We start from the raw sequence: 25,260 nt of genomic DNA on the forward strand, positions 1-25,260 counted from the left end.
GAGCAGTTCTGTGGTACGCAGCCTACTCATGGCCGTTTCACACATACTCCGTTTGCATGCTCTGTTGTGCTTTCACATATGCTGTGTTTGCAGTGCGCAACTGATCTGCTGTACCACAAACAGCATTTATTCACTATTTTTTATTTAAAATCCAAAAGTTGTTACTGAACATGGCTCCTCAGAATTACAATTCTCTCTGTTAACTCTTTCTTAGAAGTCAGGTTTTAACGTACGTTTTACGTTTAAATAACATTTTATTCAATTCATTAAATCATATTTATATAGCCTAGTAGCCTACTTTAGATTTAGCTCACACAAGTATCAAAACATGTAAACTAGCCTAAAATCACAAACATTTGAATATAGAAACTTACAAAAACAGGCTATTCAAAAACAGCCGTCTCGTCTTTTCTTTCGTTTTTAAACCCTTTTAAAAGAAATCCTGCAGGTCAAAAAGAACTTTGTTTTCCACCTCCCAGAAAGGACGAGTGCTGTCCACTATGGCACCATTTTTTTTAACCTAAATGCCAGGTAAGGCATTTATAAATCATAACCGGAAGAGCGGATCTGTGCAGGCGCCCGGCAAATGAGTCCCGTCCCGTCATAATAAAAGTCCCGGTATTCGCAAGGCGGGTATTTGTTTAACAATCGCTCCAGCAGCTTTGCTCAGGTCCATAACACTCGGTCCTGCTCTGCTTTAGACTACAGTAACGTTAATAACCACATGCATGAACGTGATTTCTGCCCGAGTCCTATTTTTCACCGGCTGTGATGAGAAGACCACATCTCCCAAGATGCTGCGCTCGCACTTTGCGTCATCAAACTACGCATTTGTTTTGCATAGGCGCCCTCCAGTGGACAAAAGCTGCATAGTGCACCTTTAAAGGAGACCTAGAATGAAAAATTGAATTAACCTTGCCATAGTGAAATAATAAGAGTTCAGTACATACTCACATACTATGAGTCTCAAACATCATTGCCTCCTACTTCTTATGTAAATCTCGTAAATCAAAAACACCACAGAAAAAAAAGTGCATCTCAACATAAACCCAACCGTGAGGCAAGCACTGGGGATCATTTATACACCCCCAACATTTGCATCTGTCCATTCATGTTCATTGTCAGGCAGAACTGACGCAGCAGAATCGACACTTGAGGATCGCAAAAACGGCACACTCTCATGACACACGTCATGTTTAGGCTGTGCAGGGGACTGTTGTTTATATGTCAACAGTCATGGTTGAGGTTTATTATAATCGGATAGCCTAGTGATTTATCCACTTATTGTCTAGCTGTTTAAACAATTTCTGATTAAATTGAAAGTTTCTTAGAGAGACCACATTGTCTAGATGAAGGTTAATATTATTTAACCTTAATTATTTATTATTTATTATTTAAAAGGTTAATATTATTTAACAAAATACAAACGTAGATACGTTGCTTGCAGATTTTGTCGAAGATATGTTGCTTTCACTCGATCCTTCTAGCAAACATCACCTTTTTCCACCATATACAGGTCCTTCTCAAAAAATTAGCATATGTGATAAAAGTTCATTATTTTCCATAATGTAATGATAACATTTTTACTTTAATATATTTTAGATTCATTGCACAGCAACTGAAATATTTCAGGTCTTTTATTGTTTTAATACTGATGTTGGCATACAGCTCATGAAAACCCAAAATTCCTATCTTAAAAAATTAGCATATTTCATCTGACCAATAAAAGAAAAGTGTTTTTAATACCATAAAAGTCAACCTTCAAATAATTATGTTCAGTTATGCACTCAATACTTGGTCAGGAATCCTTCTGCAGAAATGACTGCTTCAATGCGGCGTGGCATGGAGGCGATCAGCCTGTGGCACTGCTGAGGTGTTATGGAGGCCCAGGATGCTTCGATAGTGGCCTTAAGCTCTTCCAGAGTGTTGGGTCTTGGGTCTCTCAACTTTCTCTTCACAATATCCCACAGATTCTCTATGGGGTTCAGGTCAGGAGAGTTGGCAGGCCAATTGAGCACAGTAATACCATGGTCAATAAACCATTTACCAGTGGTTTTGGCACTGTGAACAGGTGCCAGGTCGTGCTGAAAAACAAAATCATCTCCATAAAGCTTTTCAGCAGATGGAAGCATAAAGTGCTTCTAAATCTCCTGATAGCTAGCTGCATTGACCCTGCCCTTGATAAAACACAGTGGACCAACACCAGCAGCTGACATGGCACCCCAGACCATCACTGACTGTGGGTACTTGACACTGGACTTCGGGCATTTTGGCATTTCCTTCTCCCCAGTCTTCCTCCAGACTCTGGCACCTTGATTTCCGAATGACATGCAAAATTGTAAATTACATTATGGAAAATAATGAACTTTTATCACATATGCTATTTTTTTAAGAAGGACATGCAAGTTAAAACGACAGTCATTTGACAAGGCTATTCATTTTGTAAAAATATAAGTTATATATTTATATTTTTGAGAACTGAAGTAGGTCTAAGATGTTTTCGTATGCTTGTTCAGAGTACATCACAGTCACTGCGTAGCCTACATTGTGAATAACGTTATATAAACATTCAATATCGTTGACGAAAAAATACTTTTTTTTAGACTACAAAGTCTAAAATGTAGACTGAATAACACTAAGCAGATTCTAGCAGAACATCTCAAATGGAGATTGCTGAAATGCAGCTTTCTTGTTTATTGATGTTTTCAGATCATCCGCGCAAGAGAGAGCTTGCGTGCATAAGATTGCCAGATTGGACATGTTTAGGTAAAACACCGGATAGTATACAGGTTTTTTTTCACAGAAAAGCTCTGTTTGGGGGATATAGTTACTGAAATCTGGCAACCGCAAATACGCGAGCTCTTTCTCGTGCGCAAATGATCTGAAAAGAACAAATAAACAAGTAAGCTGCATTTTATCTATCTCCATTTGAGATGTTTTTGAATAAAGTGTCATTCAGTCTGTCTGTGTTCTGTCAGGGCGGTCAGGACTCACACAGGAGCCGAACTGCTGTGCTGTGAGCTGCTGAAATAAGCCAATCAGAGCAGATCTAAACATTAATATTCATGACTCTTCCAAATAAGACAAAAACAGAGCATTACATCCTAGGAACAATTTATAGTGTTGTAAATGGACCTGTAAAACTGTATCTGGACAATTTTTGCACTTAAAAAGGCCAAATACCCTCTATGTATAGATCAGAGAACAATTTAACATTATTGTTTCAAATCATTCTGGGGCACCTTTAATGCAACAGTGCAGCACAGCAAAAAATAGACTCGGTACGGAAACGATCGCCGCACTGCTGTAGACGCACTGCACCTGGAATGGACAGCATCCGAGTCCAGTGTGAAATCTGTAATCCGTTAACATGGGCACGGAAAAAAACTATGCACCGCATAGGCTACACTGTACTCAGGCTCCCTCTAGTAATACACACAGAGGAATTACTAAGTTAAAGTCCCTGTAAAGGCAATTATTAAATGTGTTTCTAAACCACATTATAAATATTAGAAATGTATTGGTGAAACACTTTACAAAGACTGTGAACTGTCAAAACAGTGGCTCGATGACACACTGGTGCCACTGAGCCTGGCCCCGCCCCTCCCCTAACACTAGCATAACTAGAGCACATTCGCATCAGTTCCCTTCTCTCGTTCAATCGCGAGTTGTCACTAGACTACTGACCGTTAGTTACTTCAGCCTACAGTCACGTAAATGCATATTACCTAGTTGCGATAAATTACAAATCAGCTTATAAAACAAAATCGATTATATCAATGAAAGGGGGATTCATTTTGGTGAACAGCTACCTTGATCACTACCAACACCTGCCTCTTCAGTTATCGTTCAGGATAGTATTACAAACATTCATTTGAGTGGCTGACAACAATAAATATTCTTATTAGGAATACCTGCCTAGTTTTTGATCTGTGCAGAGTTATAGCTGAAAAGTTAGGCCTACTACGCTACTGTAATGTTGGTCATTATGGTAGTACTTGAAGAGCCAAATATTTTCTGAGGTGGTCATTGGTATAAGAAGTTTGAAACCCACTGCCCTAGAGCATTTCTATAAAATGATGAATAAAGAAACACTGTTGATATTTGAAATCAAACCAACAAAAAAAGCCCTCCCTTCATTGAGCGCACAGTACACAAGGATATATAAGCAAGAGTTGAAAGTTAGTCACCAGCAGCACATACTCAAAACCAATGTTACTCACGCATGGAGAAGAAACGCATGAAGAAGAAACACGGGTTCTAAAGCTCTTGCCTGATCATAACCCTTCTTTTTCTAGTGTTATTCCTCTGAGCTTTTCTCTTTTGTAATGTCTCTCAGCCATCACTCTTTCTGCAGTCTTTTTTCAAATCTCCTTCTTGCTCACTCTTTCTCCTCCTCCTCATGAGTGTTTATGCCCCATACTGCTGATATGCCCCATGCTGGCTACAAGATTGTCGTGGTGCTGTCCTATTTCCTTTTTTCACAGTGTTTTTCAGAAATTGCTTACTGCATCTTTATTTTGAGTGTCGTTCTTGTTGCGATCTCGAGTGACCACTTTCTAAAGGGGAATGATTATTGTCCTCCCCTTATGCTGGTAGATGTCATCAGAGATGTTGTTACTAAGGAGGAGAAGCAGTTTTTGATAAAACATCATAAAATAGTTTTCATTCGTTTTTTTATTTTATTTTATCTCACACACTGACTAATAACATTGTCACCAATACATCACCATTGCTGGGATAGGGTGTTTCACTTCTCTGTCAGTTACAGGGGAATATATTTGTTGTCTAATTTCTGAAATTAGTATATATTTGTTTTGTCTTTTATGACCTTAAGCTCTTGCTCTTGATCCTGACATCAGAGGTCATGCAAATATTTTACATAATTTATCATAAACAGAAATATTGCAACGTTGGATGTTTTGTTCTTTTTAGAAGGAACTTTTTTTTTGGTCATTGAGGCATACCTCGAGTCATTAAAAAGGAGATCTGAAATCTCACACACTTGGAGAGCCATTACACATGTTTGTGTGAGTGGGTAGTTTACCAGCGTAGAGAATGTGAGAGTGGGCACATTCAAAAGAGGTCTTTCAGAGGGACAATGAAGTTGTGTGTGAGACAGAAAACAGGCAACAGCAAGAATTAAGAATCTTGGGCTGAAACCATACAGAAAAGGCCAAGTATTATTAAAATGTTAAACGTAAAGATCTCTTCAAAGTTGTGACATATTTGAGAAATGCAATCTGGAACAACGGTCTTCTCTTCAACAATAAGCAATATTGTTGAGAGGCTTGCTAATTTCCACATTTCAGTAGGGGAAACAGTCGATCTATGTTCTCTTGGACTCATTCAGCACAGGCCAGCAATAATTTATGACTGAAGTAACGTTGTAAGGAATGTTGCGTGTAAGACCGGCCTATAAGGAAAGATAGTCTATGTACTCAATTATTGAAAAAGTTGCAATCATCTTTCAAAAAAAAAAAAAAAAAAAGATCTATATACAAAAAATACAAAAAAACACAGAGGACATAAAATCACAGATATGATGCAATAGAATCAGTACTACAGCACTGTAAATTTGAACAGAATTGTAAAGTGAATTGATCACAGACTGACCTGTAATGTAGCCTGAATAATAGTCAATGTTGGTTCGTTGGCCAGAGGAAAACGGAGCCTGTTTCTCCTAAAGTTCTTTTCTTTTCTTTTCTTTCTCCATTCTGTCACTGATAGAGTTTGGGTTCCTTGCCACTGTCGCCTTTGGCTTGCTTTGTCAGGGACACAAATATTCAACAAAATTTTGATCTGGCTGTACTGGCTCTGTTGTATAAAGAACTGAACTGAGCTGAACAATGGCATCTCTGTTTTCTCCAGAGCTGCTGTATAGACATGTGCTACATTACCAACGAATTATTTTTACAACAGAAATGAATCAACACTGAAACAATGACACTATTTTCTTCTAGAGCTGCTGTACAGTCCAAAAAAACTTTGTAGCAATTTTTTACTGTTATCACTGTTAGGTTGCTTTGAAACAATACGTGTTGTAAGAAAGCACTATATAAATAAAGGTGCATTGACTTGACTTGACTGCCCTCTAGTGGATCAAATCAATCATGCAGTTACAACACTTGAGAGAGGCTGAGCTAGCTAATATTGTCATAATATTATTTCTTAATGATATTATATGGAAGAGCCCAGGACAGTCTGCTAAAATTTTAATTTTGCATTCCACAGAAAGAAAAAAGAACTTCATACAAGTAGAGTTAGGTTTAGTAAATTACAGTATTATGGTTTCTTGGTATATATGGTTATACTGTATATGTTTTATATACAAATACAGTATATACACATATGTGTGTATATATATATATATATATATATATATATATATATATATATGTGTGTGTAATATATACAACAACAAGGCATAACATTAGGTGAAGTGAACAACGCTGATTATCTATTCATCATGGCACCTGTTAGTGGGTAGGATATATAAGGCAGCAAGTGAACAGTTTGTCCTCAAATTTGATGCATTAGAAGCAGGAAAAATGGGCAAGCGTAAGGATTTGAGCAAGTTTGACAAGGGGCAAATTGGCTCTTGAGGCTAGAGACTGGGTCAGAGCATCTCCAAAACTGCAGCTCTTTTGTGGGTTGTAATATCTTTATCAGTAATATCTTTACTGCAGTGGTCAGTATCTATCAAAGTGCTCCAAGAAAGGAACAGTGGAGAACTGGCAACATATTCATGGCTCATTGATGCTTGTGGGGAGCGAAGGGTGGCCCGTGTGGTCTGATCAAACAGACGAGCTACTGCAGCTCAAATTCCTCAAGAAGTTAATGCTGGTTCTGATGGAAAGGTGTCAGAATACACAGTGCGTCACAGTTTGTTGTGTATGGGGCTGCATAGTCTGTGTCCAGGGCCAGTCAGGGTCCCATGCTGACCCCTGTCCACGTCCAAACGTGCCAACAGTGGACATGTGAGCTGTAGAACTGGACCAAGGAGCAATGGATGAAATTGGCCTGGACTGAGGAATCTTTTACATCACATGGATGGTTGGGTGCATGTGCATCGCTTACCTGTGGAATTCATGGCACCAGGATGCACTATGGGAAGAAGGCAAGCTGGCTGAAGCAGTGTTATGCTTTGGGCAACGTTCTGCTGGGAAACTTTGTGTACTGCCACCCATGTGGATATTTCTTTGACACGTACCACCTACCCAAGCATTGTTTCAGGCCATGCACTCTTTCATGGAAATGCTATTCCCTGGTGGCTGTGGCCTCTTTCAGCAGGATAATGCGCCCTGTCACAAAGCAAAAAATTGTTTAGGAATGGTTTGAGGAGCACAACAATGAGTTTGAGATGTTTAATTGGCCTCCAAATTCCCTGGATTTCAATTGAATCAAGCATCTGTGTATGTGCTGAACAAACAAGTCCAATGCATGGAGGCCCCACCTCACAACTTTATAGGACTTAAAGGATCTGTTGCTAACATCTTGGTTCCAGATACCACAGAACACCTTTAGGGGTCTAGTGGAGTCAATGCCTCGACAGGTCAGGGCTGTTTTGGCAGCAAAAGGGGGACCAACACAATATTAGGTCATAATGTTATGCCTGATGGGTGTATATATTATAATCAAAAACATATGTACAGTATTGTTCAAAATAATAGCAGTACAATGTGACTAACCAGAATAATCAAGGTTTTTAGTATATTTTTTATTGCTACGTGGCAAACAAGTTACCAGTAGGTTCAGTAGATTCTCAGAAAACAAACAAGACCCAGCATTCATGATATGCACGCTCTTAAGGCTGTGCAATTGGGCAATTAGTTGAAAGGGGTGTGTTCAAAAAAATAGCAGTGTCTACCTTTGACTGTACAAACTCAAAACTATTTTGTACAAACATTTTTTTTTCTGGGATTTAGCAATCCTGTGAATCACTAAACTAATATTTAGTTGTATGACCACAGTTTTTTAAAACTGCTTGACATCTGTGTGGCATGGAGTCAACCAACTTGTGGCACCTCTCAGCTGTTATTCCACTCCATGATTCTTTCACAACATTCCACAATTCATTCACATTTCTTGGTTTTGCTTCAGAAACAGCATTTTTGATATCACCCCACAAGTTCTCAATTGGATTAAGGTCTGGAGATTGGGCTGGCCACTCCATAACATTAATTTTGTTGGTTTGGAACCAAGACTTTGCCCGTTTACTAGTGTGTTTTGGGTCATTGTCTTGTTGAAACAACCGTTTCAAGGGCATGTCCTCTTCAGCATAGGGCAACATGACCTCTTCAAGTATTTTAACATATGCAAACTGATCCATGATCCCTGGTATGCGATAAATAGGCCCAACACCATAGTAGGAGAAACATGCCCATATCATGATGCTTGCACCTCCATGCTTCACTGTCTTCACTGTGTACTGTGGCTTGAATTCAGAGTTTGGGGGTCGTCTCAAAAACTGCCTGTGGCCCTTGGACCCAAAAAGAACAATTTTACTCTCATCAGTCCACAAAATGTTCCTCCATTTCTCTTTAGGCCAGTTGATGTGTTCTTTGGCAAATTGTAACCTCTTCTGCACATGCCTTTTTTTTAACAGAGGGACTTTGCGGGGGATTCTTGAAAATAGATTAGCTTCACACAGACGTCTTCTAACTGTCACAGTACTTACAGGTAACTCCAGACTGTCTTTGATCATCCTGGAGGTGATCATTGGCTGAGCCTTTGCCATTCTGGTTATTCTTCTATCCATTTTGATGGTTGTCTTCCGTTTTCTTCCACGTCTCTCTGGTTTTGCTCTCCATTTTAAGGCATTGGAGATCATTTTAGCTGAACAGCCTATCATTTTTTGCACCTCTTTATAGGTTTTCCCCTCTCTAATCAACTTTTTAATCAAAGTACGCTGTTCTTCTGAACAATGTCTTGAACGACCCATTTTCCTCAGCTTTCAAATGCATGTTCAACAAGTGTTGGCTTCATCCTTAAATAGGGGCCACCTGATTCACACCTGTTTCTTCACAAAATTGATGACCTCAGAGATTGAATGCCACACTGCTATTTTTTTGAACACACCCCTTTCAACTAATTGCCCAATTGCACAGCCTTAAGAGCGTGCATATCATGAATGCTGGGTCTCATTTGTTTTCTGAGAATCTACTGAACCTACTGGTAACTTGTTTGCCACGTAGCAATAAAAAATATACTAAAAACCTTGATTATTCTGGTTAGTCACATTGTACTGCTATTATTTTGAACAAGACTGTAAATATACAGGAAGAAAAGTGAAGTGTTATTTTAGAGTTTGCAGGCATATACTGCTTGAAAACATTTGAAAATTATCTAAAGTTCTTCATAACTAAAGTACTTCTCTATTTAGCTGTTTTTGTGTATGCAGTCACTAATAAATTAATTAGTTCATTCAAGCATTCACTCTGTCAAATCATGATGGTATGCTGAATATGGCTCTGCTTATGGTGTTTGTAGAGTTTCCAGCTCCTATCTTTCCATTCAGATGCATCCTAAGGCGATGCTAGGGGAGTATTAGCACTAGTAGTGTAGTAACTTGAGGACTGGTTCTTCTCCCACAGCTTCACACAACCGAGACACCTGACCTTGTGCTGCACCGAGCAGAAATTCAACACAGCAAAATAACCCAGTGTTTATGGGAAATTTAGCCAGTTGAACACTACCTAACTAAGAGCCAAGCTCTTAACTGTTAACACTATTCCAACATGGCAGTGTCTGTCCTCATGTAGCACAGTGGTCATCCACAGATGGATAGAATTACAGAGGTAATTTTAGAAAAGTGCATAACATTCAATTATGAAATGTATTTATACATTTGATGTAATGAGGAAAGCTCAAGATACATTCACACAGACACACACACACAAAATGTATGGCAAAGCTGAATGTTCAGCAGCTATTACTCCAGTCATTGCTGCTCAAGAAAGTTTTTGTTGAAATCTTTAAACAAATCTTTTGTAACATTATAAATGTCTTTACTGCTACTGTTGATCAATTTAATGCATCCATGCTTATAAAAATGATTAGTTTAATAAAAACCTCACTTTTTTCTCACCACATTTCTGAAAGGTAGGCTAGTGTATACTATGATATAAATGTTTTAATTTAAGGCTGAAGCCTTGACAGTTTTGTCAAGTTTTTTTTCTTTTCTTCTATATCCGGGTCTTGTTTGGTTTCAGCCAGTAGGACATTTTCAGGCACTAGAAAACTATAGGGTTTCATCAAGGGCACACCGGGGTCTAATATGGTTATGAATTCACACCAACACTGCTAAACCATGTGCTAAATGTCCACACGAATCAAGTGTCAAAGGACATCCTTCTCATTTGAGAACTGTGTGTGCATTGAGTATGTGCATCCATGAACTGCATCTTTCCTATACTTGATGACAGACCACATATCTCAGCACTACAATCAACATAACTTCGCCTGATTCAAACTATATATTTTTTAATGAACTTATTGCACAAGTCACCAGCAGAGGGCATATAAGATCTATAACGGGCCTATAAAAAACCTGGATTTTTCATTATGACTTTAATAGAATATCTTTACTCTTATAAAACATTGTTTTGAATGTTTGATATCCCAATTCACTTTTAAAAAAACTATTTAAAGTCGTTGTCTACTTCGTCACCTTCCCCTACCTAAATGATGAATTTGTCATCTTGGTACATCATGGACAATGAAGGTGTCTTCAGCTGAAACTGAAATTCACAGTGGGATTGACCATGGACTACAGAGATCTTGTGGTTTACTAACGAACTCACTGGTGTAATTTATGTAGTCTATATTTAAATATGGCCTCCTATCTATTTACTGGAGCGCCAAGAGTGGAACTGGATAAGGTGAATGGTGAATTAAGCCTGCTGGAGGAATGCCTGAACTCTAGGAAGCCCTGCACTAGAGACTCTGGGATTCCAGCACAATAAAGCTGGTCCAGATCAAAGTGAATTTTTGAAGAATACCCTGAATACTCTTAATTTAAGAAAAAGAAGGTTCAGTGGGGTTCTGTGGAGAAAGCGAGGGTTCTTAACTCCCTTTGAAAGAACTATTCATGCTAAAAAGTTTCAATGTCTTAAATTATTGTATAATACTTTAATGTTTAATGTGTTAACATTTTCTATAGCCATAAAAGTTTGTTTACAAACGGTTTCATACGTAAAATTGAATATATATAAAAAATAATTAAACCAAAATTAAGTTAAGCTAATCCATAAAATGATCCCATTTTGGAACCACTAAAATATATGAAGTGGCTGACAGAACCTTTTATGGTTCTTTTATAGAACCTTTTCTTTCAATAGTTTCTATAGAATGGATGTGAATTAAGACTAGATCTGACAAATTCCCCCCAAAATCAAAAGTGATGCATATAAATCTGTGATATTATATACAACTTCTGTATCATTCCTCACAAATTTACCAAACGGCTTCAGAATTTGAGGGTTACTTGATAATTTTATCTATCTTTGAGTTAGTAAGAATGTGTGTAGTATGAATGAAATTCGGACATACTACATCCGCCATGTTGTCACTGTCATGTGACCTCTGGTGTCGGTTGTGACCATAGGGTCGTGACGTTTCCCCGCTATTCACAAATAATTTTTGCCATGGCAATGGTTGTGTTCATAAACTATGGACTGAATCTGAAAACGTATACTTCCCTATAGGGGAAAAGAAGTATTTTTCTTTTTACTTTGTTCTTTTTTTAAGAAGTATTTCTGTTTTCAAATATTTTATTTGGTTATAGTATGTTGGTGTACTGTTTTTCGATATATGTCGTAGAGAAGAATTCAATTTCAGACGCAGCACCATTTTGACTGAATCTTCTAAACCAGTTTTCTGAACTGAATATTTTCTTTCATAAATATGCCAATCAGAGCTAGTGCCGATGACAAGATATTCTGTAAATAAAGACTTGAATTAGTTTAAGTCAATTAGTTTAAAATTAGTCATAAACAAATTCCAAGTGCAACACATGTCCTCATTATGAGGTTGAAATAAAACTACAGTGACCAAGTTGGTGGTTCACATTTGATAGCTTTAGCTTGGAGGTATAAAGCAGCTGTCTGGCTTCGGGCTAAGCCTTTTGGGACTTGTGCTCACAGTCAATACCCTGTCAAGGGCAAGTTTAAGATCCAGCCAAAGTCAAGAGACCTTATCTTGGTGCATTTGCATATCATTACATAATCAGTGTGCTAAGCCACGGTTCACTCGAGACAAACTGGTTATTCAGGGGATATGCACTTGATTTGATTCAAAAGCCAGGCTGCGTTCAAGGCTCTCCAAGCATGCTGGAGTTTGGAGAGCCACATGATTCTGTTACTGGTGTACAGACAGGGGAAGCTTGCTCTGTCCTGCACGCTAACAGCTGTAAATCACTTTGATTCAACAACAGGTGCCTGAGGGAACGTAGCCACCGGCATGAATACGTGGTGTTATATGTTTCAATGACCATTGCGTAATGTTCCCTAGTTCTTGATGTTACTGAAATAAAATGAAATGGTTTTTGCATGTCCAAAAAAAGCATGGATGACCAGAAACATTCAAAAATATTTTACAACTTTTACATCATGTGGATGGCCTGGTGTGTGTGTGCTTCACTTACCTGGGGAACACATGGCACCAGGATGCACTATAGGAAGAAGGCACGTCTGTGGAGTCAGTGTGATACTCTGGGCAATGTTCTGCTTTGAAACCTTGGGTCCTGCCATCCATGTGGATCTTACTTTGACACGTATACCACCTACCTGAGCATTGTTTCAGACCATGTATATGGTATTTCCTGGTGGCTGTGGCCTCTTTCATCAGGATAATGTGTCCTGCCACAAAGCAAACATGTTTCAGGAATGGTTTGAGGAGCACAACAACAAGTTTGAGGTGTTGACATGACCTCCAAATTACCCAGATCTCAATCCAATTGAGCATCTGTGGATGTGCTGAACAAACAAGTCCGATCCATGGAGGCCCCACTTTGCAACTTACAGGACTTAAAGGATCTGCTGCTAACATCTTGGTGCCAGATACCACAGCACACCATCAGGGGTCTAGTGGAGTCCATACCACCATGGGTCAGGGCTGTTTTGGCAGCAAAAGCGGGACCAACACAATATTAGGACCATAATGGCCATAATGTTATGCCTGATCAGTGTATACACAACATGGATAAAGTGGAAACCCCTTCATAATGAACATAATTAACACCCCTTCATAATTAGTATTTCCACTACACCCAACTGTTGCTTGAACTGACGCATATAATCTTTTTAGATAAACATTTTCAGTAAAATGGAAGAGCTCAGACTTTCAACGTGGCACTTTCATACTGCAGTGTAGTAGAGCTTCCACAAAGGCCAAACCTAAACCCTACTGAACACCTTTGGGATGAACTGGATAGTCAGACCCATTACCCAACATCAGGGCCTGACTACATTGATGTCTTTTTGTGTCTCAGTGCGTGCAAATCCCCACAGCCATGTTCCAACATCTAATGGAAAGTCTTGCCAGAACAGTGGAAGTGGTGAGGGAGGACCAATCCCCTATGAATGTCCATGGTTTTGAAATTGAATGTTGGACAAGTACATCACGGTTGTGGTGTTCATGATATCCACTCGCACTGCAGCTTTTTCCGTAGCCTAGAAAAGGCTGTTTAAATTTAATTGATTTGTCTTAAGGTGACTACCATTTTGAGATCACATGGCCAGTAGTGTATCTATAATTTTAAAGATATTTATTCAAAAGTCATTTTTTTGTGTGTGTGTAAAACTGTGTGTACTGAGTGCACTGTGTTTACGACTTTGCCAAACTATGTGGAATTAATATAGTGACTGCTGCGTCCTGTTGAGTTCCGAACTATTTTATTTGCTTACTTATTTAAAATAGGCTATTTAACATCTCTCTCTCTCTCTTTTTCTCGTAACACCTGTTCCGATCTGATCGCTTACTGGGTGTCGGCAAAGTGTTTTTCTCATGGTCTTGTGACCACTTCCTAGTCGTCTTTTTCCTATCCCGCCCCTCGGGACAACTTCTGCTCAACCTATGTGCCAACAACTCAGCAGCTGTAAGATAATTTAACTGTAACTGTCACTTGGCGCTCGTTTACCTTATCATCAGCTTCTAAAAGGTTTATTTTTGAAGGCTTAAGCTCGTGATCCGCCTTAAGACACCATGTAAATGGACGCAGTAATGGAAAACTGTCGCGTCATTTAGCAACAAGCTCTTCTGCTGTATTCGGCTGGGGCTGGGCTTCCCCATATGGCGCGCGCGCGGGAGGGATTCCTGCTACGTCAGCCAAAGCTCTTGATTGCGTCATTAGCGGAGCTTCCTCTTTTTGGTCTCTGTGACAGACACATCCTTTCTTTTCTCCGACCGCATGATCAAAAGAGGAAGAGCGAATCTACACAGAGATCGATGCGCGCGTGGCTCCCTGTCCTGTCTGCGCATCACAGGTGGAAGAAAGGAGGAGATTCCCCGGCTGCCTTGAGAAATAACAATCTGAGCAAAAGTCTTTGATCAGGAACAAGATGGCAACTCGCGATAATGGCGGAAAGAAGCGGTAAAGAATTCTGCGTATACAGACTGCGAGATGGAAATTGGCAAAAGCACCGAGAATGTCAGGAAAGACCTATCAAAGAAAAACTTCACTTCGATAAAAGTGTGTTTTAGGGTCATATTTAACCGCCAAATCAAAAGAGAATAAAGTAATTTCTTAAATAATTTATTATAACAGGATATATTTATATTTTTTTTAAAAATTGCATTGCATTATAAATGCAATGTGGTGTACTAAGAATTGGTAGGCTATTTGGTAAATTGCCTTTATGATTGAAAATGTATACATAATAAATATATATTTGTTATATTTATTTTTGGTTTGAAATGTGACTAAAGATCACTAGAATAGCTCAATGTAGCATGTTGTATATAAATGTGAATAAACTGTAGTTTATCCTTGCAGCCAATAGTGACCTAATACTGTCCCAGGTCAAGCACAGGTGAAATATTCTCTATTTTCCACCCCCAGAGAAAGTATGTGAATCAAATTGCCACCCCTGTTGGCCTGCTCTGAATTCCTCTGAAGACCCGTTGTCCTTGTTTTTAAATACCCGACGCTGGGTACTGTGCCAGCGGTCTGCATTTCATGTAACTTGGCCACCTGCACTTGAATCATCCTATTCAGCATGACTGGGTCATTTGCTCACTGCGTTTTACTGAAAGGTTATACTCGACATATGGCTGAGAAAAACTGATTATGACACGGAAACTGTGCATCTTAGGCGTGAAAGTATTGTGAGAAACAACCGATATGAACACAGCTTCTACATATCAAACCACTCAGAAAGCACAGATGGCATATCTGGATCAGGACATGCTCTTTAAAATAGCAGCACAAGCATATCACCTTCAGAAATTCATGGCTGGCTGTTGATTTATTGTAGGCTACCCAAAAGATAGCCAACAAGACTCATTGTTTACTAGTATGAAAGTGTACATGTAGATGCAGGATGTTTGTACACTTGTCAGTGTTTTTCATCTTGTGAGTTATTTCTGCTATAACCACCAAATATTCAGAGTAGTGTTATCAATATGACGTTTTCAATGTCTGATGAAAAAAAAAAAATAGGGTTACACTTTATTTCGATAGTCCACTTTAAACATTCTACTAACTATAAGTATCTTTGCAACTACATATCAACTAACTCTCATTAGAGTATTAGTAGACTGTCAGTAGACTGGTAGGTTATAGTTAGGTGTTAAGGTTCGGGTTAGTAGAATAAGTTTACACAATTATTAAATTGTAGTAGCCAAGTTACTTATAGTCAGTAGAATGTCTGTTGGGGGACCAAAAAAATAAAGTATTAGTAAATATTAATCAAACAGTCTACAAATACTCTAATGACAGTTAGTTGATATGTAGTTGCAAAGTTACTTATAGTTAGTAGAATGTCTAAAGTGGAATATCAAAATAAAGTGTTACCAAAAATAGTGTACTGGGCTTGATTAACTGAGACATCTTACAGCACTTGCAGGTTGCTGCCCTTATTTGTTTGTTAAATTATTCTTTATTTTACATTTGGTTCCTCCTTATATTGAATATTTCATAACATTCTGTGCTCAAGAGTGTGATCGTAATATAAAATAGGTTGTTTATGTTGTATTGAAAGTTCGATAGTGGTGCAGGGTGCTGTACTTAGGCCTACTAAATTAATATCTGTGAATTGGTGGCAGTGGCTCATTGGTGCATGTAGGTGGTCTACAAACTGGAAGGTTGGTGGTTCCATCCCCAGTTCCACCTGACCAAGTGTCGAGGAGTTGTCCATAAGCAAGACGCCTAACCCCAGCTGCTCCCGACGAGCTGGATGGTGCCTTGCATGACACACCACCGGCAATATGTGAGGCAATATGCAAGCGCTTTGGAGACCATGGGTCTGTTCAAAGCGTTATATATATACAGTCCATTTACCATTACCATACTTGATTTTCATTCTCTGTTAAAAGGAAAAATTGAATCTTGAGAATCACTGTATGGCAAGAGACGTGGCATTTACTGGCACTGTCAATCCCTCACACACCCTGCATTGTAGTACTTCTGACAGCGTTGACTTCCCGCTTTCGTTTTTTTCTTCGAAAACTTTCATGTTTCAACACGTTCAGCTTGTGCAGGTGTAGCCCAACCCTCTCCTCGTGGGCTCGTTGTGGTTTTCTTGGGGAGGAAAATATCTTATTCAGTAGAAATAACTGAGAATTTAAAGAGAGAGTTCACCCCAATTATTTTTTTTTTTTTGTCATTTAGCCTACTCACTCATGTTGTTCCAAACCTGTATGAGTTTCTTTCTCACACAGGCGATAACACAAAAGGAGATATTTTGAAGAATGTGGGTAACAGCAATGTTGACAGCATTGACATCCATAGCTAACTGAGAATTTAAAGATAGAGTTCACCCCAAAATTTTTTTTGTCATTTAGCCTACTCACTCTTGTTCTAAACCTGTATGAGTTTCTTTCTCACACAGGAGATAACACAAAAGGAGATATTTTGAAGAATGTTGGTAACAGCAATGTTAACAGCATTGACATCCATAGCATTTTCCACACTATGCAAGTCAACAGCTACTGACAACTATTTGATTACCAACATTCTTCAAAATATCATCTTTTGTGTTGGAAAAAAGAACTTTTTTTAGTACAGATTTGGAACAACATGAGAGTGAGTAGATGACAATTTTCATTTTTTTGGGTGATTTTTATTTTATTTTTTAAACCTATATAGTATAGATTTTATTAACAAAATAAATACAGGCTACCACACGTTACTGCAAAAAAAAAAAAAAATATAGATATATTATTATATATATATATATATTAGGCCTACTAATAGATTCTATTCTTATTCCACTCAGTGAATCGTGTTTAAAACATTAAAATTTGTTTATGTATTTCTTTTTACGCTTTCTGTTGCTAATATTTGCTTATCAGCTAGTTATTTGTGTCGTCTCCTCCCTATTTTTAACTAAATTCAGCCAGTTGCACAGCAGTGCGCTACTATAATTAGAACAATAAACGTGCGGATTGCTTGCGTCAATGGAATCCCGTGTGTGCGTCATGTCTTTTGTCTGCGAGCGCTCTGATTGGACTGCAGCCGGAAAGATTTGCCGAGGATCTCCGCCCCTGCATGGCCATATTTGCCAGTGGAACGCCTCGAGAGGATGCACCTCTGACGTAACGGCACAATAAAGTAGTCGCTTATATATCTGCTCGCTCACAGAAATATGAGAAAACAGTCTTGTCGTGGCCGAGGACGTAATACATGGTTATCCATCAGTTGGAATACGGACACTGACAAGTCCCTCTCCACAGTACATATTCAGGTACGTAAGTAGGCTATTTTTGCTTTTAAAATTCGGAAGTTAGTTAATGCTCTTCTTTCTGTTTTTACGCTTCTTTTCAATTCTGTACGAACAGCAAATGTGTATTTAGTGTGTATATGCGTTGAATAATTAAAATATTTAGGCTGAGGTCTGATTGAAAGCATTTTGTATGTTTTACTACACAGTGCGCACGAGTTATTCTGAAACTAACAGCACAGCACGTATTCACCACAGTCAAATGGGCATAATGATTTGGCTTCTGGTATTTTACAATTTAAAACAATTTGAATAAACATAGCCTATTCTATGAGAAACCGTAGCCTAAGAAATGAAAGAGTAGATTGAGAGGGGGTGTGTGTGGTACAGTGGTTCGCTTCTGCACGCGCTCTGTGGCGATGCAACAGGTGCTCGCGCAACTTAGCTGCACACATTCTCTTTTAAAACCCGACTGTACTTTGGCTATTTGAATAATACACACGACATATATGTTAAACGCTTCACATAGGACAATGGCAAATAATGATTTAAAAGAAGAAAGAACTCATCTCATTTAAAACAAACGTACACAACACATCTTCAGTGGCGTACACACAGTAGCCTAGTAATATTTAGGAATAGGAAACGTGTTAAGCAACAACAAATATATATAATTTTAAGTAATGAATATAAATAAGTTCTTAGAATTACTCAATCTCTTGATAATAATTACATTTACACTCAGATATCTTAGAGGTCCTGTCTGGTTGTTTACTTTTTATTATTTATTTTTATATCGTTATTTATTTATAGCTTCCTGCGTGTTGGTTATGCCACACTGATTAATTTGGCAAACCCTTTTTTTATTTTTCCCGTTTTACAATTTCCAAACAGTTACACCACCTACACATTTTAACTTTAAGAAAGAAAAAAAAAATATTGAAAATGCATTGACTTGTTTAGTCAACATATGGAGGGAATGAAATGTTCAGGGGTCAGATGATCATTAGGTGTCATGTTCTCACCTTGCTCTATTTGCAAGGTCATGAATGTCTGTCAAACTGCTAAGCCATAATTATCTTTCACATTTGCATAGTGCATTAAAATACTTTCTGCTGAATGACTTAAAATATGTTTACACTGATATCGGAAAATTTTTGAAACTTTTTAATTGTCAGTCTTAACCCATGTAGAGCAGTGATATCAAACAAGTAATATGATTGCAAATAAAATGAGGTTTGCAGTGAAGAAATGCTTATCATATAATTTACGGTATTGAACACTGTCTGATTTACCTGGGGAAACTTGAGTCTATCTAAAAAAGTTCTGTATACATACACCGCCCACTCGCATGTGTCCTCACAAACTCACACACCCTCTCAGTATGGCAACCCACGTGTCGCGTTAGTCTGATGTTCTTAATGTGGTAACACAATAAGCATGGCTGCCCTTTCCAGCCAGACGGCTCTCTAAGTTTTCTCAGAAATCTCAAGCGACTTCAAAGTACTGTCTATACAGATTCTTTGGCCGACAAATAAATCTGTCTAGGTATATAGGTTAGAAAGCGGTGTACAGCTCTCGAGGCTTTGACTTTTCCACGGCAATATCTACAGTATTGAAAAGTAGATGTTGTGGTTCTGTTCAACAGAAATGACCTGTGTTCAAAGTCAACATGGAGTCCAGACCTATGAGAGCTCCCTCTTCAACTCAGAGTTTTTGAATCCTGACTTCACCTCCAGGTTGGCCATGGATGTGACTGACCAGCTGGACCAGCTCTCCGCACCCTCTCTGCCCAGCATCACCTCTCTGGTCGGAGGATACGTTGGCGAGTTTGATACATACTCATGCCAGATCGCAACAGGGGCTGCATCTACCTGTGCGGGTGGCCCCTCTGGGCAAGACTCTTTCAAGCTGGATGACCTCCAGGTGTATGGCTGTTACCCAGGCACGTTCGCTTTGAGTTACCTAGATGAGACTTTGTCCTCTTCAGGTGGGTCAAACTGCTTTGGAAGCCCGGCATCTGCGCCGTCACCCTCTACCCCAGGGTTCCAGCCCATGTCTGCCTGGGATAGCACCTTTGGTCCCTGCTCTCCCGATGAGGGATGCTGGGGTTCAGAGAAGTCTCTGAACCAGACTGCCTCTTTCTTCACATTCGGGCACGTCGCAGCCGACGAGCATTCTCCTCGGGGCTCACTTCAGCCACAGCTTCCAGATCAGGATCCCTTTTCTCAGACCCAGCAACATGGTTCTCCGCTTCCCTTCAGCCCACTCGGCATGGAGCAGGGCAGTCGGGATGGCTCAGGACTGATGGATGGACACCTGTCCCCTAAAGTAAGGAGCCCCACAGGAAATGAGGGACGCTGCGCAGTGTGTGGAGACAATGCTTCCTGTCAGCATTACGGAGTGCGAACCTGTGAAGGATGCAAAGGCTTTTTCAAGGTGAGAGAGAGTGAGATTGCTGATAAATTATTATTGCTAATCATGTTGTTAACACAACTCAGCATTTTGGGAATTAAGCTCATTTTACTGACAAGCTTTTCCTGTTTGGTTTTGTAGCGCACGGTACAGAAAAACGCCAAATATGTTTGCCTCGCCAACAAGGACTGCCCAGTGGACAAAAGGCGGCGAAACAGGTGCCAGTTCTGCCGCTTCCAAAAGTGCCTAGTTGTGGGGATGGTGAAAGAAGGTGAGAATACTTTAAAAAAAAAAGTGTTTTATTCAAGTGCCCACATACCGTCAAAGCATTTTTAATAAAAGTACGTATTGTCCTTCTGTGTAGTTGTGAGAACAGACAGCCTGAAAGGTAGAAGAGGTCGTCTGCCTTCCAAGCAAAAGGTTGTTCAGGACTCATTGTCGGTCTCTTCACCTGTAAACATCATTGCCTCTCTCGTCACTGCCCATATCGACTCGAACCCTGCCAGTGGAAATCTAGACTATTCAAAGGTGAGGACAGAACAAGCTTCACAGCAATCTGACAGTACCATTTAATCTTGCCTGGTGTTTTACCCTTGTGTGCACTTTATGTTAATTAATCTATTGTATTTTTGGTCATTGTTTAGTATCAGGAATCAGTATCTGGATTGTCTAAGAAGGAGGATGCCAACGACATACAGCAATTTTATGACCTACTTACAGGGTCAATGGATGTGATCAGAAAGTGGGCTGAAAACATCCCTGGATTCAGTGCCTTTTGTAAGGAGGACCAAGAGCTTCTTCTTGAGTCAGCCTTTGTTGAGCTCTTCATACTTCGGCTAGCTTACAGGTACAAGTCAGTTCATATGACAATAAATTTAGTGTTATTAATGTGAGGTGACTAAGCATTCATTTATCTCATTTAGGTCAAACCCTGAGACAGACAAGCTTGTTTTCTGCAACGGTGTGGTTTTGCATCGGGCGCAGTGCGTACGGAGCTTTGGTGACTGGATTGACTCAATTATGGAGTTCTCTCAGAGTTTACATCGCTTGAACTTGGACTTGTCATCTTTCTCCTGTCTTGCAACACTGGTCATAATCACAGGTAAATTACTTGTCTTTTAGTCAATTTCTACAGAATTTTTCTGCACAGGATATAGAAATATGTTTTATCCCAAGCAAATCTCTAACCCTGACTGTGACCAACAGATCGACACGGCCTGAAAGAGCCCAAACGGATCGAAGACCTCCAAAACCGTCTGGTCACGTGTCTCAGAGACCACGTCTCCACAAGTGCTCCTGAAGCCACCCGGCCCAACTACCTGTCCCGACTCCTGGGCAAGCTTCCGGAGCTGAGAACACTGTGCACCCAGGGCCTCCAGCGAATCTTCTATCTTAAACTGGAAGACTTGGTCCCACCTCCACCCATTGTGGATAAAATCTTCATGGACACATTGCCATTCTGAATGCGCCAAAGAGATTTTATAAATGGACAACGGGAGTGACTAAAACTGATGAAAGAAATGGATACGAGATGTTTGGGGAACTCTTGATGGTTCGACTAGCCAAGGGACTGTATCGCTTACTGTTCGCTGCTTTCTTGGAATGGAATCAAAGAAAGATGACATTCTACCTGTGCCTGCTTTTGGAAACCTTTATCACAGTCTTCAACATTGAACTTACTAAAAGACACATAAGAAATATGCATTTGATGAAACATTTTGGTAACTCGAAACACAAAGTTTCAAATCTTTGTATATTTCAAGTTGAATTGGGGGCTTGAGTCAGTAGCATTTCATGCCTATGGTGCAAATCAAATGCTATAAATGGTATTCCCATCAGTATTGCAGCTACGTTCAGAGGGCATATTCCAAACAGAAAGCGTCCAAGAATCCAGTAAAACATCTTCCAACTTCAATTTAGAATAGCCATGGACCAAAACAGGGAGCAGAAACAGCATTTTCTTGGATGCCTAAATTATCAGACAATGCCTTAAATACTCTCAAGTGGCCAAGCATTATCTCATTTGAACATGCACAAAAACATGCACCATAGTGCTTACTCTGAAAACAGAGAAAACTGATACACCTGAGTACAAGACTGATGTGACTGCATTCAAGGATTGTGGTACACTTGGCTAAAATTTCAGATCCAATGACATTGTCTAAAAACTAGCATATAAGTGTATTTTAAGAGACAGTAGTTTATATAAAAGACAGTTCACAAATATTTTCTGAAAGGTCACAAGAGATCAAGAGCAGCTACTGTACATGTACCACGTACAGCCCCTTTCATGCAAATACTTTGAGTATTATTACAGATGTCTGATTCAGTTTAGTTTACCAGTCAAACCTTAGAGTCATTATATTTGTATGTATGTACACTCTTAAAAAAAATGCTGGGTTAAAAACCAAGTTGGGTTAAAAATGGATAAAGCCAGGGACAGCCTAATTGCTGGTTCTGTCCATTTTCAACCCAATTTGGGTTGTTTTTAACCCAGCATTTTTTAGAGTGTATTTTAAGGATTTATAGGTATGGCTAGAGCTACTGTAGACTAACTCATTTTCTCATAGTGACAAAATCAGGATTGCCCAATCTTCTGATTTTTTTTTTTTTTTTACATAAAATGAGAGGTATTGCTTATCTTTCATTGATTTTGTGCAGCTCTCTATACAAAATAAATTTTAAACAAAAATCATCTTGAGTGTTCTAAACATTTCTTTACATCATATGGTAGCAGCATTTGCATGTTTTTTTCTTAAGGCTCATCATTTACTCACCCTTATGCCACTCCAAACTGTTTTTCTTTCTTCTGTGAAATATAAATCAAGCCTTTATATTTATATAAATTCTATATCGTATTCTAATTCTAATGAAATCATTACTGTGCCAAACCGATTGAAATCTAAGTTGATTCTGATTTGTGAACAAATCATGTTTTGTGAACTGGATTCACTGAAAATATCTCTTTCAAATAGACCTATTGCAAGACAATATGAATAACTTAAAATTCAATCTGTTTTGCACAAAGTTCTCTCATGCATAACTTAAAATGGAAGATAAGACAACATTAAAATGAAAATAGAAGTTGTGACTTATTTTTTTTAAAAAAATGCTATTTTGCAAGTGGCCAAATTGAACCATTGTTGTTCTACACAAAGAAGGTTTAGAAGAACACGCGGAGAGTATTTTTATTTTGGGGTGAACTATTTCTTTATCATATTGGCCAAATAGCCTATAAAAATGAACACATTACACATTTTTGTCTTTTTACCTATAGTGTTCACTGTAAAAAAAAAAAAAATTAGTTGGCTAAATTTAATTTCTCTGAATTCAATTGCATAAATTCACAGAAATTAAATTTGGCCAACTAAAAAATATTGGTGTGGTAATCGAAATTGGAGACTCATTTTTTTTTCAGTGTTTCAACATTGCTTTCATAACGGCTTTAATCTGAGTAATCTTGATGTCATCTGGATTGCCTAATGGAGATGAGCTTTCCCCTTTTAGAAGGAAGTTGTGGTTTTGAACTTTCTCCATATGGAGAGTTAGTTGGTTGATCTGTGTCATGTGAATGATTCAGACCTGAAATTCTGAGGTCACATCCGTTTGACGTCGTTCTTGAACTATATTTAGAACTGTTTTACCTTTTTATTATCAGAGTTTTTAATTAGATAAATCACATACATTATTATAAGGCTTTATGAGGCAAACAATAGCAGTGAAATTTCTATTTCTCATAATAAGGGTAAGGGATTTCAACATACCCCTGACTGTGAAGTATATAGTTTACAGTTTTTTACTCTAGGACGGTAGAGAGTCAGAATTTACACTATTCATTTGGTGCAGAATTCTTTGCAGTGTGCTACAGATGGGAATGATATGTACAATTTTGAGGAATGCTGTGAAACATTTCCAAGGAATAGCAATTTTCAACTGCTCAATTTTTATTTTTTATTTTAGGATTGATGTATTTGAAATACATATAAGGTAAAATCCATTAGATGCATATTTGTCAGTCATAAATAAATAAAGCTAAGAAAGTTCTCTGCACAATTTTTTTTATTACAGTTTTGCATATATTTGATTTCATTTAAATAATCATATTTGGCTACCTGTGCTAATATTAACTTGGTTAGTGTGTATTTAAAACACATTTAGTTATTACATAAATCTTAGCCTTTTCTTACCTTTTTATGTATGTCTGACAAAAATGGATCAAATTAAGTTTATTAATATTAAAACTGCTTAAATACACATGGATGGACATTTTATATGCATTTCAAATACACAAATCTAGTCCTATTCTTGAGTATGGTGGATGATAAAGCTAGCAAAAAAATTGTATGAACTTGTATTGAAGGAGGGACATGGGTCTGTTAGCAACCGCATAGCAACACCCTAGCAACCACCTAGAGCAGCCTAGTACCCACATAGCAACACAGCAAGAAGCACTTTGAAAAAATCCACTTAGCAACTCCCTGTCCACCCTCACAACAGACAACAGTGGAACACGGAGAACCTTTCCGTCTGTAAAATTCTAGATTATTTCGTGCGGTAGCTTCAAAACATTAATGGCTAATGTCTGACTGTCACGTTACACACCACAAGGCTTGCAGGGTGTCACATATCCCCTCCTCCCCTGCAGAGGACACCGAATTCTGTGGCCTAATTTTGGGCCACTGTAATATATTCTGACACATCCTGTGCTTGCCAAGGTTTGTGACTGATGGTACCACCAAGGAAAGTACAACTGAGCAGACAGAGTAAGTGCCAGGGACTTTGTGTAACACCTTCCTCTAGCAGCCCAGACCAACAGATGCATTTCGGGGCTTAAATTGAGAAAGATCCTCAACATTAGTAACCCTGGGCAGAAATGTTATGTAATATCCCAGGTCATTCTAAATTTAACTACATAATACCTGGGCGGTGGCAATGAAATTGGCCTGAACGCGTCTTACAGTAT

General features: G+C 38.7%; 1 protein-coding gene across 4 annotated transcripts in view; it reads left to right on the plus strand.

Moving 5' to 3' along the window:
• Positions 1-22,992, plus strand: part of nr4a1 (nuclear receptor subfamily 4, group A, member 1) — a 31,732-nt gene extending 8,740 nt beyond the window's left edge. The window contains exons 1-7 of one of the 4 annotated variants that reach the window (XM_067445821.1): positions 17,738-17,906; positions 19,622-20,321; positions 20,439-20,568; positions 20,662-20,825; positions 20,942-21,144; positions 21,221-21,399; positions 21,504-22,992. In XM_067445821.1, the coding sequence (XP_067301922.1) occupies positions 19,629-20,321; positions 20,439-20,568; positions 20,662-20,825; positions 20,942-21,144; positions 21,221-21,399; positions 21,504-21,760 (1,626 nt within the window). In that variant the 5' untranslated portion in view covers positions 17,738-17,906; positions 19,622-19,628 and the 3' untranslated portion in view covers positions 21,761-22,992. Of the gene's footprint in view, positions 1-17,737; positions 17,907-19,530; positions 20,322-20,438; positions 20,569-20,661; positions 20,826-20,941; positions 21,145-21,220; positions 21,400-21,503 lie in introns of those variants that run through there. The other 3 variants (XM_067445818.1, XM_067445819.1, XM_067445820.1) reach the window with 3 other exon arrangements.
• Positions 22,993-25,260: the final 2,268 nt, after the last annotated feature.

This window comes from Pseudorasbora parva, chromosome 6 (genome assembly GCF_024679245.1).
Source record: "Pseudorasbora parva isolate DD20220531a chromosome 6, ASM2467924v1, whole genome shotgun sequence".
NCBI lineage: Eukaryota > Metazoa > Chordata > Actinopteri > Cypriniformes > Gobionidae > Pseudorasbora > Pseudorasbora parva.